The sequence below is a fragment of the Lagopus muta genome, chromosome Z, assembly GCF_023343835.1.
Source record: "Lagopus muta isolate bLagMut1 chromosome Z, bLagMut1 primary, whole genome shotgun sequence".
In the NCBI taxonomy this organism is placed as follows: Eukaryota; Metazoa; Chordata; class Aves; order Galliformes; family Phasianidae; genus Lagopus; species Lagopus muta.
In genome coordinates, this window is record NC_064472.1 from 44,791,030 (window position 1) to 44,807,193 (window position 16,164).

At 42.0% G+C, this 16,164-nt stretch overlaps 1 protein-coding gene across 3 annotated transcripts in view; it reads right to left on the minus strand.

Annotated features, from left to right (window-relative positions):
* Positions 1-5,186: 5,186 nt before the first annotated feature.
* The window catches only part of LIX1 (limb and CNS expressed 1), a 38,503-nt gene continuing 27,525 nt past the window's right edge, over positions 5,187-16,164 (minus strand). Inside the window, exons 5-7 of one of the 3 annotated variants that reach the window (XM_048931877.1) lie at positions 8,809-8,886; positions 7,845-8,177; positions 5,187-5,802 (exon numbers count right to left, since the gene is read on the minus strand). In XM_048931877.1, coding sequence (XP_048787834.1) covers positions 7,893-8,177; positions 8,809-8,886 — 363 coding nt within the window. In that variant the 3' untranslated portion in view covers positions 5,187-5,802; positions 7,845-7,892. Of the gene's footprint in view, positions 8,178-8,808; positions 8,887-16,164 lie in introns of all 3 variants that reach the window. The other 2 variants (XM_048931876.1, XM_048931875.1) reach the window with 2 other exon arrangements.

A 16,164-nucleotide genomic window follows, 5' to 3' on the forward strand; every position in this document is an offset into this window, starting at 1 on the left:
GAAAGGAGTGGGTCCATGAGAAAGGCTGCTGGAAACTGCAGCTGAGGAGTCATGAATAGCAAAGTGCTCTTCTGTAATGGGATGGCTAAAGTGAGAGAAATGGGAGTGAAAGTAAGGAGTCTGCATGAGAAAAAGGCAGGAGAGAGATGAAGGATACAGCACTGATGCTGCTAAGCGCTCCTTATTATTTTTTCCTCCCTTCTCCTTTGTTTTTTTTTTTTTTGTTTGTTTTTTGTTTTTTGTTTTTTTTTTCTTCTACCTCCCATTTTTTCCCTAAAAAGTCACAGTAGGAAACTGTGTGTGACACACTGGAACACATATCAAACCGATCTTGGGTCTAGCCAGAGATGTGCCATCGGTGTATTTTCTCCTTCCTTCAGCACAGCTGTCTGCTCCTCCTTCAGTTACTTCCTGTGCTGATGGAGCAGAGGTGTAGAAGTTCCATCCCTATGCATATCAGTGGGAGACACCGCTTTCCAGTTTGACAGTGCGCATGACAAGGGCTATGACACAAAGCGCACAATTAGGGCTGTAAAAAACTCTGAAGATAAGGGGTTTTCAAAATAATCCCCATGAGCTCCACAGAACAGACACACCTCTGCTCTTTGTTGCTGCCAGCACTGCTGAAACACACCACTCACTGCCTCACTGTGCTCATGTCCACTTTGTGGTCTCCACAGATATGCAGCAAATGTCGCTGAATGTCAGCGGATGCCATTATTTCCACATGGAAGAATTCGGTGACACACCTTTGTTTCATCTGCACCAGATGCCATTCTGTCAGACTGCCCCTCAAGTTGCATTGTAAGCCATTGCTCCTGGGACTGTATGCTGTGCAACGCTGGTGGACGTAACTTTCCCAGGACATGTAAGGTGCCCTATCCTGCTGTTTGACTGCTTCTTGTTTCTATTCTGTATTCTTTCCCCTTCCATGTATTCATTCCTTCTACACCTGAGCATCTATCAGTGCTATCCTGGCTCTTCCTGGGCTGCTTCTTATTCTTTTGGTAGTGGAGCATGTACGGATGAAGACTGGATGGGATTCTCATCAAGGGCGGTATTTGAGGTGACAAGGAATCCCTCCATGTTGTTTTTTTCAGTGCTGCTGGAGGCCTCAAATGTGCTCGCTCTCCTCTTCAGGATTAGTTGAGATTTCCTGTGACTCTCTGACCTGGCTGGCAGTTTAGGTATCTTCCATAGCCTCTCTTCATTTTGTTCTTCAGCTTCCTTGTGAACCTTTCAAAATGTGGTTATTCAGCTGACTTCTGAGTTTCTGCAAGTAGTACTCTCCTGAACCCCTTTGGGTAACTTGTGCCAAGGCACATTCACCCTCACAGTAAAGGAGTGCTTTCCGTTTCTCACGTGTATCCTCCTGTGTTCTCATTTATTCCTATTGCCTCTTGTCCTTTCACTGAGCACAAGCAAAAAATGTTTGGTTCTGACCTCTTTGCACCCTTCTTCAGAGTGGTAAGTATAGATCTGAAGATGCATGTTTGACTCCTGCCTCACCTGCAGTGTGAATTGTGACGTACTGGTGACTACAGTTATTGAACTGACTATGCTATTTAGAGGTACCTATGGTACAACTGATATACACATAGTGTCATCTAGCCACAGATTCCTTTTGCTAAGCAATCCTTAAGCTGACACGTGTGCAGGAGTCTTACAGACTAAACACAGACAGTAACTGCTCTGTACTAGTAAGGCTTCAATGAAACCACTCTGTTGAGCTAGTGATGTCACACTGATTTAGCACCAGTCTTCCATGAAAGAAGGCTAAAGAATAAATAATGTGATCAGAGGCTTAAATGGAATTGCTGAGGGACTTGTGTTTGTATCACCTGGTGATTGTGAAGCTGAGAGATTAGGTAGCAATTCTGAGGTACAGCAATAATCCTCCAGTACAACTGCTTGAGAGAGACTAAGAAATTTCAGGAATATCAAGCTGAATCTAGTTAGGATAGATTTGTCAGTAGGAAAAAGATGTAAGGATGGTTGTACAGAATCATAGAATTCTTAGAATTGGACTGCACCTCTGAGGGCCATCTAGTCCAACTTCCCTGCAATGAACAGGGACATCACAGCTTGATCAAGTTGCCCAGGGCCTTATTCAGCCTCCCCTTGAAAGTCTCTAGGGACAGGGCATCCAGCACAGTGCTAGATAACCTGTTCCAGTGCCTTACCACTCTCATTGTAAAATGATTTTTCCTTTTATCTAACCTAAATCTACCCTCCCTGAGCTTGAAGCCATTTCTTCTTGTTCTGTTGCCACAGACCCTGCTAAAGAGTTTGTCTTGTTTCTTTCTGTTGCTTCCCTTTAGATACTGAAAGATTGCTATTAGGTCACCTCACAGCCTTATCTTCTCCAGGCCAAACAGTCCCAGCTCTCTGAGCCTGTCCTCATAGGAGAGATGTTTCACTCCATGCATCATTTTTGTGCTCCAACAGCTCCATGTCTCTCCTGTACTGAGGGCTCCACATCTGGACACACTCCAGCTGAGGCCTCACCAGTGCAGAGCAGAGGGGCAGGATCACCTCCCTCAGCATGCTGATCATGCAACTTTTGATGCAGCCCAGGATAAAGTTGGCTTTCTGGGCCACAAGGGCACATTGCCAGCTCTTGTCCAGCTTGCCATCCATCATTACCCCAGGTCTTTTTCAGCACGGTTGCTCTCAATCCTTTCATCCCCCAATTTGTATTAGTAATGGAGGTTGTCTTGAGTCAGGCGCAAGACTTTGCATTTGTATCTGTTGAGCCTTATGAGGTTCACTTGGACCCACTAGTCAAGCCTGTCTAGGTACCTTTAAATGGCACCCCCTCCCTTCAGTGTATCAGCTGCACCCCACAATTTGGTGTCATCAGCAAATTTGCCGAGGGTGCACTAGACCCTGCTGTCCGTGTCACTGATAAAGATATTAAAGAGTATAAGTCCCAGTGCTGACCCCTGTGTGACAGCACTTGTCACCAATCTGCATCCATTGAGCTATTGACCACCACTCTCTTGACTTGATCCTGCAACCAGCATCTATCAAACATTTATCAAACAGTCCACCCGTCAAATCCATATCTTCCCAATTTGGAGAGAAAGATGTTCTGTTGTTCACAGAAGTGCACCAGCCCTCTGATCCTCTTGTGGCCTCCACTGGATACTCTCCGACAGCTCTCCGACAGCTTCATGTCTTTCCTGTATTCGGGGCCTCAGGCCTGGACACAGAACTGCAGATGGGGCCTTACTGGGGCAGAGCACAGGCAGTGTCATATAGGAACTCAAAGCTATGGAATTGTGAATGAAAGCAAAACATGTGTTTTAAGGGCTAAGGTAAAATTGTATGTGTGATATCTTGCATTTTGTGCAAGTTGTGCACTTGCACATGAGGGAGAAGAATTTGGCCTAATATGTTAACTGTAAAGCTCAGCTACAATTGAAAGATCAATACACTAAGTATATATAAAGAGAGTATAAATAATTGTGAGATACCTTTCTCCACCCAATTGTTTATTTAAACCAGGAGATATCTTGTGCAACAGAAAACAAATTATAGACCTCAAGAAAAAAAAAAAAGTGATTAAACTAATGATTCTAACACCAGGAGGAACAGGTGATCAGGTGCTTGAGGTTCAATGAGTGTGCATGTGCATTTTCACATTTGCCCAGAATTATGGTTTAACTGAGGTGTGATCATCAGTTTTTAGAAAACGGAAACAATTGTAGGTGACATGAATGAACATCCACCTGAATAGAGGCAGCAAAAGCCTGCTGTATGTTTTTGGAACCTCTGTTGTCAAAGCTTGATAGATTCGTATGTTCAGTGCATTTGTTTTATCACAGTTATGCTTTAGTGCACTGATTGATACATATACAAAAGATATACAAAAGTTTTAAGACACAGTAAACTGCTGGCACTTTATTACGAGCAATAGCTTTACACCAATTTTCTTTATCCTTTCTGAGGCTTCTTGTTTTGGATCCTGAAAATCCAGTTTTTAATACATATGAGAACAGCAATACCAAGGATGAAGTGGCTCATGTCAAAACAGAGCTTCCTTAAGCTTCCCTTTAACAGCGTGAAAGCAAAAATGCACTGAATATTTTCACAAAAATACAGTGTAACAACCTGCTTGGAGAGCTTTCTCTGCTAATTTTACTCTCAGGTAAATGATACAATTCTCCTGACAGAAGTGTGGTCAAAGGGCTCTTGTTCTCCCAGTCTGCCACATTATCTATTGAACAGGTATTATCATTGCTTCCGAATTACCTGGACACAATTCATTCCGTTCAGAACATTAAGTCTCCCAATGCAAATTCAATCCACTGTGGTGGAAATAGCTGAGATATTCTTTCCTCAGGCTGATAAGTTCAGGCTAAAGGGCAAGAGAGGCAGCATTTCAGAGGTTTCTTATTATAAACTACAGTTGCCTTTGCTTCACAGCTCCCCTGAAAGGGTATTGCTTTCTATGAAACTTTAAAGGACCATTTACTCAAGTGTTCCTCTGAAAGAAAGCTGTGGTTGCACGGTAAAAGGACTATACATTTTCCCAGCATATGTTGATTTGGTGTATTGTGTTACATAAATGCAGTCTGATAGATTCTATCCACACATAGTTACTTGCAGAAATTATGGGCACCTATGTATCTCTTGTGTCCAACATCAAAGTGATGTTTGAAATACAAGGAGGAGATAAACAATGAAGTCAGACTGCCTGTGCTGTGGGTAGGCAATAATATATTTCAACATTTAACAGGAGACATAAACAGTACTGACATCCAAGGTAGGCTAGTAAGGCTACAACACAAAGTTCCTATGCAAAAGTGATTAGGTATTTGGCTGCAGTGGCAGCATTGGCACTGTCCTTTCTCACAATGGGAGGAACAGCATACAAAGCATGTAATCCAGAGGAATGTATTTGACAACAAGCAAGACTGTAAGGTTAAAATATGATAAGGAGAGACAGGAGTGGGGTAAGAAGAAAAGGTAAGTGGGAAAGTGGGCAGCACTTGTTAATGCTAAGTGAAATGTGTCCTTTCAAAGCTAACCTCTCTTTTGTGTCTTCCCATCAGCTCAAAGAATGCAGAGATCTAGAATGGGGTCTCCAGTTTTCTTTGTGCTTTGAAGTACTCATTTCTGCACAAATCCTTAGAACTGAAGTAGCTACTAACACAAAAAATGAAGCTTGAATGTTGAAATCAATCCACAGGAGTGTGATTGTTTATTTCTCCATCTGATCAACAAACAAAAATCAAAGCAATCCAAGTTTTTCCAGTACTTTTTCTACAACCTACTGTTTTAAACAGCTTACATACTATGTTGATGGGACACAAAATATTGCCTAAATTACACAACCTAAATGCACAAGGGAATGTGTACAATCTATTGATGCAGTGTGAAAATTACTTTCACTTTATAGTTACACATATAAAATGCCCTGAAAGAAAACAAAACATTAAAAGCTAGGCAAAATTTACTTTTTCTGTTAAGAAAACATATTTTTGAGTAATAGAGCCATACAATTTTGTACAGTTTTTAAATGAGCACCTGAAAGGAGATAAAAAATGAGACTTTTCTCCAACCTTGTGTATCGCTCAAGATCTCACTTCTGTCCCAGTCATTTTCCATTCCACATAATCATATTTTTTCAAGACAAGAAAGCTCATGGGATTTGTTGATTTTTTACAATGAACTGAAATACTTCCTTTTTCAGTGAGCTTAGAGAAAGAATTCAAGACTTGTGAAGTCCATGCCACTACTAGTTCGAGCTGAGATGTCAGAATGCTGAAGGGGAGGCTGCATTCTTTTCTTTCCCTTGGAAATTTCACATTCAGCAGATAAGAATTAAAAAAAAAAAAAAAAAAAAAAAAAAAAAGAAAAAAGATTACAAACCCACAACTGTTGTTCTTCATTTACAACCTCACCACAGCTTTCCAAAATTCTGTGCTACTTATTTTTCTTTTCAAGCTGGTGATTGGAAGAAATTGATGTGTAGAAACTTAACAGCGAAGCTTTGTTATGATTAAGCAAGGTATTCTTTATTGGCAGTGCTGGGATAGCATCAGGTAGCTCTCCAAGTATGCTCCACCTGAATTACATATCCCTTACACTCCCAAATTCATTATCCTATCCACGCCCAATGACTGACTAACAGATATGGCCTTATTTGGCCATCTTCAATGTCACTGTCCTTAGGGTATGTTGTTTACTTCCTCCAAATATTCCTTTTGTCCCAAAGATTACTGTGGAATGCAAAGGCAATTGGAAAAGTCTCTTCACACACAGGTAAGAAGACAAAGGAGAATGTCTTGATGCAGTCTGTCACAATTTTAGGCAAATTCTGCCTGGTATGTGTGGCTTATAAGGACTCCACTAAACAGGTGCGGTTTCGTCTGTTGTTTCTTCTGCCTTGTTAAAGCAGAACAGTCTTACAATGTATCTCTCTTTCTACAATTCTACATCCCACTTACCATCCACAACATCTAAAAGCTACTGTGGTGTTGCAAGCAAGCATTAACAGAATACTTTGTGTAATTAATTCTTCAAATCACTGTGCTTGCTATAGCTAAGCTCTAAGGGCAGCTTGGTTCTCCCTGTATGACCATCTATAATTTACAGCTATCCCACACCTTTCCCTATACAGTACAAGAATCTTTACAGGTCACAGTTGTCTGTCCCTGCAGTAAGGCTGTGTCCCACACTGTCTAGCAGTGGTGTGCATGGTTTTGCAACATGGTTATTACTGCTAACCTATTCTCCTGTCTTTTTTATATAAAATGTGTGACACTGTTGGGTATCCATTTCTTAAGGAATTAAAATGAATTTTCCCCAGCCTGCTTTTCCTCCAACTGAACTGTGTGTCTCTCTTATGTAGAAATACATTATGTTTAAAGCAAATTGTACTTATGCCAAGAGATACTACTGAGGTTACTGAATTGATTTAAACTACAGCTATGCTAAATGTCCATTCTTCTGGCAGAAATTACCAGGAAACAGAACTATGGAGACATGTGTTCAAGTTCATTGACCAGCATCTTAACACCTTCCTGCTGTCACATTCAGCTAAAATGGCATGCTGGTTATTATGAGTGTGTGACTCATCAGACTTATGCTGCCTACTTTGCTTTACAGACAGTAGCTTCTAGTAGTGGAATTGTGCTGACAGTCAGCAAGAGAAAGATCTTGAACCTCAGTAGGCATTTGCTGAAGTGCAAGCAAAGGTATATAAAGTCTAACTAGAAGACTTTTATCACACAGCCATACCGATGGCCAGTGAATAACTTCTGCTCATCCTTATGTTCCCATAGATTTCTGAAATCTTGTTGGCTGCAACAGAGGTAAAGCACCTTGAATCTGGAGAACTTGTTTAGCGCTGTAGGTTTTTTTTTGCTTGAAAGGTTCTTTATACCCTTTGAAAAACACAATGAACTTCAGCAGTAGCACCTGACAGGAGGAAACACATGCTGTGAAGAAGTCTGGGAGTAACCAAGCACCAGTGCAGGTTTGAACTACCCTTTTTGTCTTTTACTGCTGGTAGTTCGTAGGTTTGTGAAGACAATTTTTATGTCTTCAACAGAGAAGATATAGTCTTCATGTGGAAAACAAAATCCAGGTCACCATATCAAGTTCAATCTTCAGAGTACCATAAAAGCTTTTGTGCTTTGTCTCCATTTAGGTTTCACACATACCTTAGTACCAGTGCTACATCAAATGTTTCATGGCAGCTTTAGCTTGACCTGAAGAATATTTCTAGCCACTGAAATAAAAATAATAATTAAAAAAAAAAAAAAAGAAAAAAAAAGTGCTTTTAGATACAGAAATTAAAACACCTATGGAAAAGAAAGCTAACAACTTACATGGAGAGTATTTTTAACCTAGCCTGGCATGTTAAAACATCTTCAAATTTAGCGGTAGCCATGTAGGGCCAAGCTCATTTGATTTTCCCATGAGGAAGTGGTAACTTGATCACTGTAGATCTGACTCAGTGCTAAGCTCAGTATTTCTTTCTTTTCTTTGTAGAACCTCAGTTCATGCCCAGCTTTCCTGACTTCTTCCAGTTCCCTCAGTGCCACTTGCAGCTCTTGGGAAATAATTCCTGGAGATTCTTTCTCCTTCGTAATCCAGTCCAGGGCCATGTGACTTCTCATCTTTTCATCTAAGGAACACTGGGAGTAGTAGGAAATTACTTCCTACCATTCAGGGAAATAACAACAGACATGGAACTTAGTAACAAATCTACTTTAAATAGACAAACAGCAGTGAGAATCATTCAGCTTTGCACAAAAATTATACAGCAATCCTCTGTAATGCTCTTTCAAAAGCTGTAGATCACTAAAAGATAGAACTAAATCTACATATACTTATTTCTCTTAAAAAGAGGTAGCATTTTAAACAGCGAAAGTTATTCTCTTCCCTTTGGAAAACTCAGAATGTATAATTTTTTTGTAGGTTGTAACATAATACACAACTTAATTTCACAAGTTAAAAATATTTTGAAGTTTTTCAACGTATTGCATTTTCAAGTGTTGTCCCAAAATAGAAGATAAAATCTGTTAGGGTTGCAATTTATCTCAAATGAATTTTCTGCCTGTTGATAGATAAAAGTGAGAAATAGTCCAAGGTTTTCTTGCAGTGATATCAAGGGACAAATACAGAAAATACACAGTATTTTAAAACTTAACTTTTCAAATTCTTGTATAAATCAAAATAAACGACAAATATATTAACTCAGAAATTAAAAGTACTACTACTAATAGTAACTTGCATATTTTAACCTCACACATTTAACTACTCAGTCAACTTTTTAATGGCTTATCCTACCTGCCGGGAGCACTTTGTTTTCCGTAGGGCTTTAAGGCTTCCATTCCAATGCAGAAGCTGAAAGACAATCATCAGCTCCTGCAAAATGTGATTACACATTGAAATAATCAAAAAACACAGTACTTAACAGAAAAAGAAAAAAAAAAAAAAGAGCAGATTTTATGTTTAAAGTTGATGAGACAAAGGAAAATTAATCCAAACTCCTTGTGTTAGTTATAATGAAAGTTATAATGAAAGACTTACGGGTAGCTAAAAGCTAGTGTTCCCTCTTTTGAAGCAAATAGAGTACTGTAAAATATTGATATTCTAAGTCCCTCAGTCGGAGCTTTTACTTACTTCTAGGTGACTACTACAACCTTGTTTTTAGTCATAGTGCTTGCATATTTAGAGCTTTTTAGCTATCAGACACCAGCGTTAAAAATATGGCAAACTCTTGATCACCGTGTTGAGTATTTTATTTTCTATTTTCTGCATATTGAAGTAAGGCAGTTTAATTTACTTTCTAACTTTCATTGTGTCACGTCCCCATAATCATTGCAAAATAACATTTAATTTGGTGAAGTATCAATGATACTTAAAATTAACCTTAGATCCTTGCCCCAGATCACCGTTCTGTTAGTTTTGGTAATTTCCAAACTTTGAATTGAGATAGATGACTATCACAGAAAGAATGCCATCAAATAAATTTTTACACACACACACGCACACAAAGGATGAGATTTGTTATCTAACTGATCACTTTTCTGATGGGATTTTTATTTCATGGCAGACATCCAGTAGCCTTAAACAAAATTGTTATCCATGTATTAGTTTTTCTTTACATGAGGTGAGGCTGTTAACCTCCAGGCATTTTGGTCTTTTTCTGAAACAAAACGGCTATTTCACAGTAAATACACAAAACAAATGCTTCACCTGAAACACAGTTTATGCAGTTTAACGGGCCAGCTGGTGCTATTAAACAAGGCTATGCACAGAAGAACTGAATGAGATCCCTGAGAGGGTTGTCATTATATCTGCTATATTGAATAGAGCTAGGTTAGATGGAATTGGATTTCTCATTGTAAAGATTTAATACTTCTAAAATTACTTGTTCCAAAACAAACATATTGCTAGCATTGCCCTATTTTGATAATATCAAGACCCTGTGGAGATTTACAGTGGGTGCTAATGGAAAGTAGGGGAATGGGAGAGAAAAGTAAACCTTAAGGAAGTATATGTATATACACGTCAATCCTGACCATTGCTCATGGTCATGAGTACCTACCCTGATACTGAATCACTGCCCCAGTGTTATTAAGAGCTCCTAACACGTTACAAATTAAATTAGAGATGGAGAGAGAAAGATAAAGACTAACTTGGTAGCATACAAGGATTATTTTCATCACCAGTGATTCTCTTTCAAATGCTAACCATAAACTGGGCAGAATGAAGAGTTAATCTAAGTCTGTTTTTTCTCATGTTCATTTACTGCTTTTGATGTGACCAAAAGCATTGGCTTGTAACTGGATTTTTGGATTTAGTTTGATGATTGGTGGTCTTCTGACAAAACAGAAGATAGGACAAAAGGGTTCAGTGATAAAACTGTTAAAATTATCTACCTTACATTAGATAGAAAATGTAGAGCTCACATGGGCTCTACAAATTATTTTTCTTGTCTGGTACCTTGACAATTATTCCTACATTTCAGTCCTTTCCTTGAACCTTGGCGGCAGCCAAGGAGACTGTGGAGACCCCACACACATATGAAAGGAAGGCTGCTGCCAAGAACAGTGAGGGTACTCAGACAGATCCCAAACCAAGATGCTGGTGTGCAGTCCTCTGGTTGTAGTGAGTGCCAGAGCCTGGCACTACAGGCCCTTGCAGTGCTAGGTGAAGGAGGCAGAGATTATGTACGATGCGACCAGGTAAATTACTTACTCAGCTTTGTGGCCAACCTGCACGATGAGGTGGAGAGGCTGAGGAGCATTAAGGAATGTGAGAGGGAGATTGATTGCTGGTACCAAACCCTATCAGCCCCTAGATCTCAGCATCCAGATGAGGCTCTGCACGAAATAAGTAAACCCCATGCCACCTTGCAAACAGGTGATAGAGGGGAACCTACATGCAGACAGTGCTCCTGCTGCAGTGATCCCACTATCTGCTCCATCCCCCAGGAACAACGGCAAAGAACTGGGGGATGTAGGGCAGTGGCATAAGGCCCCTGCTCAGTGATGCAGGTGTGCCATCCCGGTGAGTCCCCAGCCCCCCCCATCTGCCCCTGTGAAACAGGTTCAGTGCTCTGCAGGGTCAACTGGACAGTGGTGGTGATGATGGCTCTCCCCAGTTGGTGGTGCACCCCAAGTTTGACCAGTCTTTGCCTAGCATTAAAACTTCATTGACTAGGAAAAAATGACAGGTCATTGTTATTGGTGACACTCTGCTGAAGGGAGCAGAAGGGCCAATATGTAGACCAAACCCTCTACACAGGGAGGTCTGCTGCCTCCCAGGAGCCTGGGTTAAGGACACAAGGAAGACACTTCCTTCCCTAGTCTAGCCCACTCATTACTATCCCTTGCTGTTGTTTCAGGTTGTTAGTGATGATTTAGGCAGAACTTCCCTAAGGATGCTGAAAAAGGATTTCAGAGCCTTGGGGAGACAGGTAAAGGGTTCAGGAGCACAAGTTGTGTTCTCCTCTATCCCTCCAGCTATAGGGAATAGTGAGGGACTCGATATAATGGGCCAACGGATTAATACCTGGCTCAGAGCTTGGTGTGCCCGGCAGGGGTTTGGGTTTTTTGACCTTGGCTCTGTTTACATAAGACTGAGCCAGCTAATGGCTGATAGGAGTAGCTTCTCCCACCGGTCGAGAGGGGTCTTCGGACAGGAGTTGGCTAGGTTCCTTCAGAGGGCTTTAAACTAGGTACGAAGGGGGGTGGGGGTGTAACTGGGGTCACTAATACAGAGCCTGAATGTAACGTTCCTGTGCTTGCAGGAGAAGGATGTGCTTGTAAGACTCCATGGTCTTGTGCCTTGGTGGAAGAGGAGGATGACTCACCCCTTTGTAGGAAGAACACAAGGGCAGGTGTGAGGCTGGTGGCTGTGGAAACACCTGAATGTGGTCATGAGGGTACCAGGGTTACTGCCACTCGCAAGGAGACCAAGCTCAGGTGTCTTTATACTAATGCATGCAGCATGGGTAATAAACAAGAGGAACTGGAGGCCGTTGTGTGTTCAGAAAGTTATGATATAGTTGCCATCACGGAAATTTGGTGGAACGACTCCCACAACTGGAATGCAGTGATGGAAGGCTACTGGCTTTTCAAAAGAGACAGGCCGGGAAGGAAAGGTGGTGGTATAGCTCTCTATGTTAAAAAAGACTATGAATGTGTGGAAATTAATAATGTTGATGATAGGGTTGAGAGCATATGGATCAGAATAAAAGCAAAGTTGGGTGAGGTCTCCAGGTCACTCCCCCTTGTTCTGGTGGGGGACTTCAACTTCCCAGACATCTGCTGGAACTATAATACAGCTGACAGGGAAAGTCCTGGAGGTTCCTAAAGTGTGTGGGAGATAACTTCCTGACACAGCTGGTGAGGGAGCCGACGAGAGGAAGCAATATCCTGGACCTGCTGTTTGTTAACAGAAAAAGTCTGGTGGGGGATGTAAAGGTTGGAGACTGTCTGGGGCAATGTGATCATGTGAGATGCTAGATTTCTGTATCCTTGTTGAACAATGGAGGGGAGTCAGCAGAACTGCCACCTTGGACTTCTGGAGGGCGGACTTCAACCTCTTTAGGACTATGTTTGAGAGGGTCCCTTGGAAGTTAGTTTTGGAGAGCGTGGGAGACCAGGAAGGCTGGGAATATTTTAAGGAAATTGTTTTAAAGGTGCAGCACCTGACCATCCCCATGTCATGGAAGATGAGCCGATGGGCAAGGTGGCCAGGCTGGCTGAACAGAGACCTTCGGCTGAAACTCAAGAACAAAAGGAAAGTTTATGGTCTCTGGAAGAGTGGGCAAGCCTCTTATGATGATTACAGGTATGTAGTGAAGCTGTTCAGGGAGAAAATTAGAAAAGCCAAAGCTCAGTTAGAACTGAGCTTGGCCACTAAGGAAAAGGAAAACAGTAAACGCTTTTATAAACACATTAATAGCAAAAGGAAGGCTAGGGAGAATCTCCATCCCTTGTTGGATGCCGAGAGCAACCTGGTCACCAAGGGCAGGGATAAGGCTGAGGTACTTAATGACTTCTTTGCCTCAGTCATTAATAGTAAGACTTCCTACTCCCTGGGAACACAGCCCCTTGCGCTGGTAGATAGGGATGGGGAACAGAATAAGCCCTTCATGATCCATGACAAGATAGATTTGGACCTTCTGCAAAAGCTGGATGCTTACGTGGTCCCATGTTCATGGGACCAGATGCACCCTAGAGTGCTGAGGGAGTTGACAGATGTGAATGCCAAGCCACTCTCCATCATTTTTCGGCAGTCCTGGCTAACCGGGGATGTCCCGGTGGATTGGAAACTGGCAAATGTGATGCCCATCTTCTAAAAGGGCTGGAACGATGATCCTGGTTGCTACAGGCCTATCAGTCTCACCTCGGTGCCCGAGAAGATTACAGAACGAATAATCTTGGGAGCCATCATGGACCAATTAAAGGTCCAACCCCAGTCAGCATGGGTTTACGAATGGTAGATCCTGTCTGACAAACCTGATTTTATTCTATGACAAGGTAATCTGCTTAGTGGATGAGGGTCAGGCTGTCGATGTGGTCTACCTGGATTTCAGTAAGGCCTTTGACACCGTCCCCCATAACATTCTCATGGAGAAGCTGGCTGCCCATGGTTTGAATGGGTGTACGCTCTACTGGGTGAAGCACTGGCTGGATGGTGGGCCCAAAGAGTCGTGGTCAATGGAGTTGGATTTAGTTGGTGGCCGGTCACGAGCGGTGTCCCCCAAGGCTCAGTACTGGGGCCGCTTCTGTTTAACATCTTCATTGATGAGAGGATTCAGTGCACCCTCAGTAAGTTTGCAGATGACACCAAGCTGGAAGGGAGTGCTGATCTGCCAGAGGGGAGACGGGCACTGCAGAGAGACCTGGACAGACTGGATCAATGGGTCAAGGTTAACGGCATGAGTTTCAATAGGGCCAAGTGTCAGGTCCTGCATTTTGGTCACAACAACCCCAGGCAACCCTACAGGCTTGGGGAGGTGTGGCTGGAAGGCTTCCTGATGGAAAGTGACCTTGGTGTTCTGATGGACAGTCAGCTGAACATGAGCCAGCAGTGTGCCCTGGTGGCCAAGAAAGTCAATGTCATCCTGGCTTCATCAGAATGTCATCAGAAATGGTGTGGTGAGCAGGACTAGGGAAGTCATCCTGCCCCTGTACTCAGCACTGGTGAGGCCTCACCTCGAGTACTGTGTTCAGTTTTGGGCACCTCAGTACAGAAAGGACATGGAGGTGCTGGAGCAGGTCCAAAGAAGGGCAACAAGGCTTGTGAAGGGCTTGGAAAATCAGCCCTATGAGGAGAGGCTGAGGGAGCTGGGGGTGTTTAGTCTGGGGAAGAGGCGGCTGAGGGGAGACCTTATTACTCTTTTCCAGTACCTGAAAGGTGCTTATAGTGAGAGCAGGGTTGGTCTCTTCTCATTGGTGACAGGTGACAAGACAAGGGGAAATGGCCTCAAGTTGCACCAAGGTAAGTTTAGGTTGGATGTTAGGAAACACTTCTTTATAGAAGGGGTGGTTAAACATTGGAATTGGCTCCTCAGGGAGGTGGTTGAGTCACCGTCCCTGGATGTGTTTGGATGTGGTGCTCAGACATATGATTTAGCAGAGAGTTGTTAGAGAGTTAGGGTACTATGGTTAGGCTGCAGTTGGACTTGATGATCCTTGAGGTCCCTTCCAACCTGAGTAATTTTATGATTCTATGATTCTTTTATAAACTTGGCTACATTATTAGTTTTTGCTTATGCAGGAGACTGCTTGTATTACAATGAATTTTATATACACTTGGGATGGACATAATTAGTGGACAGAGGAGGTGGTCTTGTAAAGAAAGTAAGAGCACACAAATTAACTCTGCACAATCTCACATTTCAGACCGAGACACCAGGAGCAGTATACCTGGTGGTGTTGACCTAATGTCTTGAACACAGCTGTACTTCATTCATAGTAAGGATCATAATTTGATGGTGTGGGAAATGATGTATGATTTTTGCATAAGTAATAGAATGTTGCACCCAAGGGACATACCTCAGAACCTGTGATACAAGATAATTTTCTGTCTGTGGACAGGTAAATGGAGAGTGTGGCTGGCATGTTAATTTGTGTGCGCTCCTCCCTTGGGGAGATTGTGGGGGTGAGTTAGGAATGACCAAAGATAAGGACTGTAAGACATACATCTGCACCCAGGACTCTGCAAGAAGAGACAAACTTATCTGGCAAGACATATGGCAGAAGGTACTGGCCTGGTACTATTTCATGAATTCCTCTTACTTGGAGAAACAAAGACAGATGGACTTTGTCAACTACCAAGGACTGTGCATGAAGAATGTGAACCTGGCAGCAGGGGAGGAACTCAGTGTTGAGATCTAGGAGATAGAAGAGCTTGTTTTTCTTACAGCAGGCACGCTGGCTTGCAGAATGCCCGCCATTGTAATCACGAATTAAAACTTTTTCACAAGAGATCCGGCCTCCAAAAAATTATTTGAATTATTTCTCACAATTAATGAAAATAACTTCTTTTTTTACTACATGTAAAGATTTTGTGCAAGAAAATTCATTATGTTATTATAAACAGGTACTGTTTAACCCAAGATCTGACCTAAATATTCAGTTCTTTACATCTATCTCTTTACTTATTCCCTTTTCTTTACCTCAGGAAACAAAAACAAAATAAATCAACATACAAGCCCAAAATGCAAAGTCCCCAAAGCATCTTTAAAGATGGTCGTTTCTGAAATTCCATCCCTGGATGAAGTGCATCTTGAGAGAAGAAGGCATAAGATCAGACTTCAGAATTACATAACTTTGGCCCCAGCAAGTCTCCTGAAAGTTTATCATCTTGAGTGCAGTATCTATGACATTAAGTAAATATCATAGATACTATGACATTACCTATGACATTAAGTAAATAGGGCAGCTTTTCCCTGATGACACTTTTCTCACTCTTTGTTAGATGTGCCACTGTGAGGTGCTACTTACAGCTCAGCCAAAACATGTAGGCTTCTGGAAACATGCAGTTCAAAAAAGGCATGCTCTAGAAATATTCAGACTATTTTCCTGAATTTGTTCCCTACTTCACACATCTGAAACCTACACACAACTGCACCTTGATTGCACTCAGAAGATGAAGCAGAATGGTACCCATAACACACAG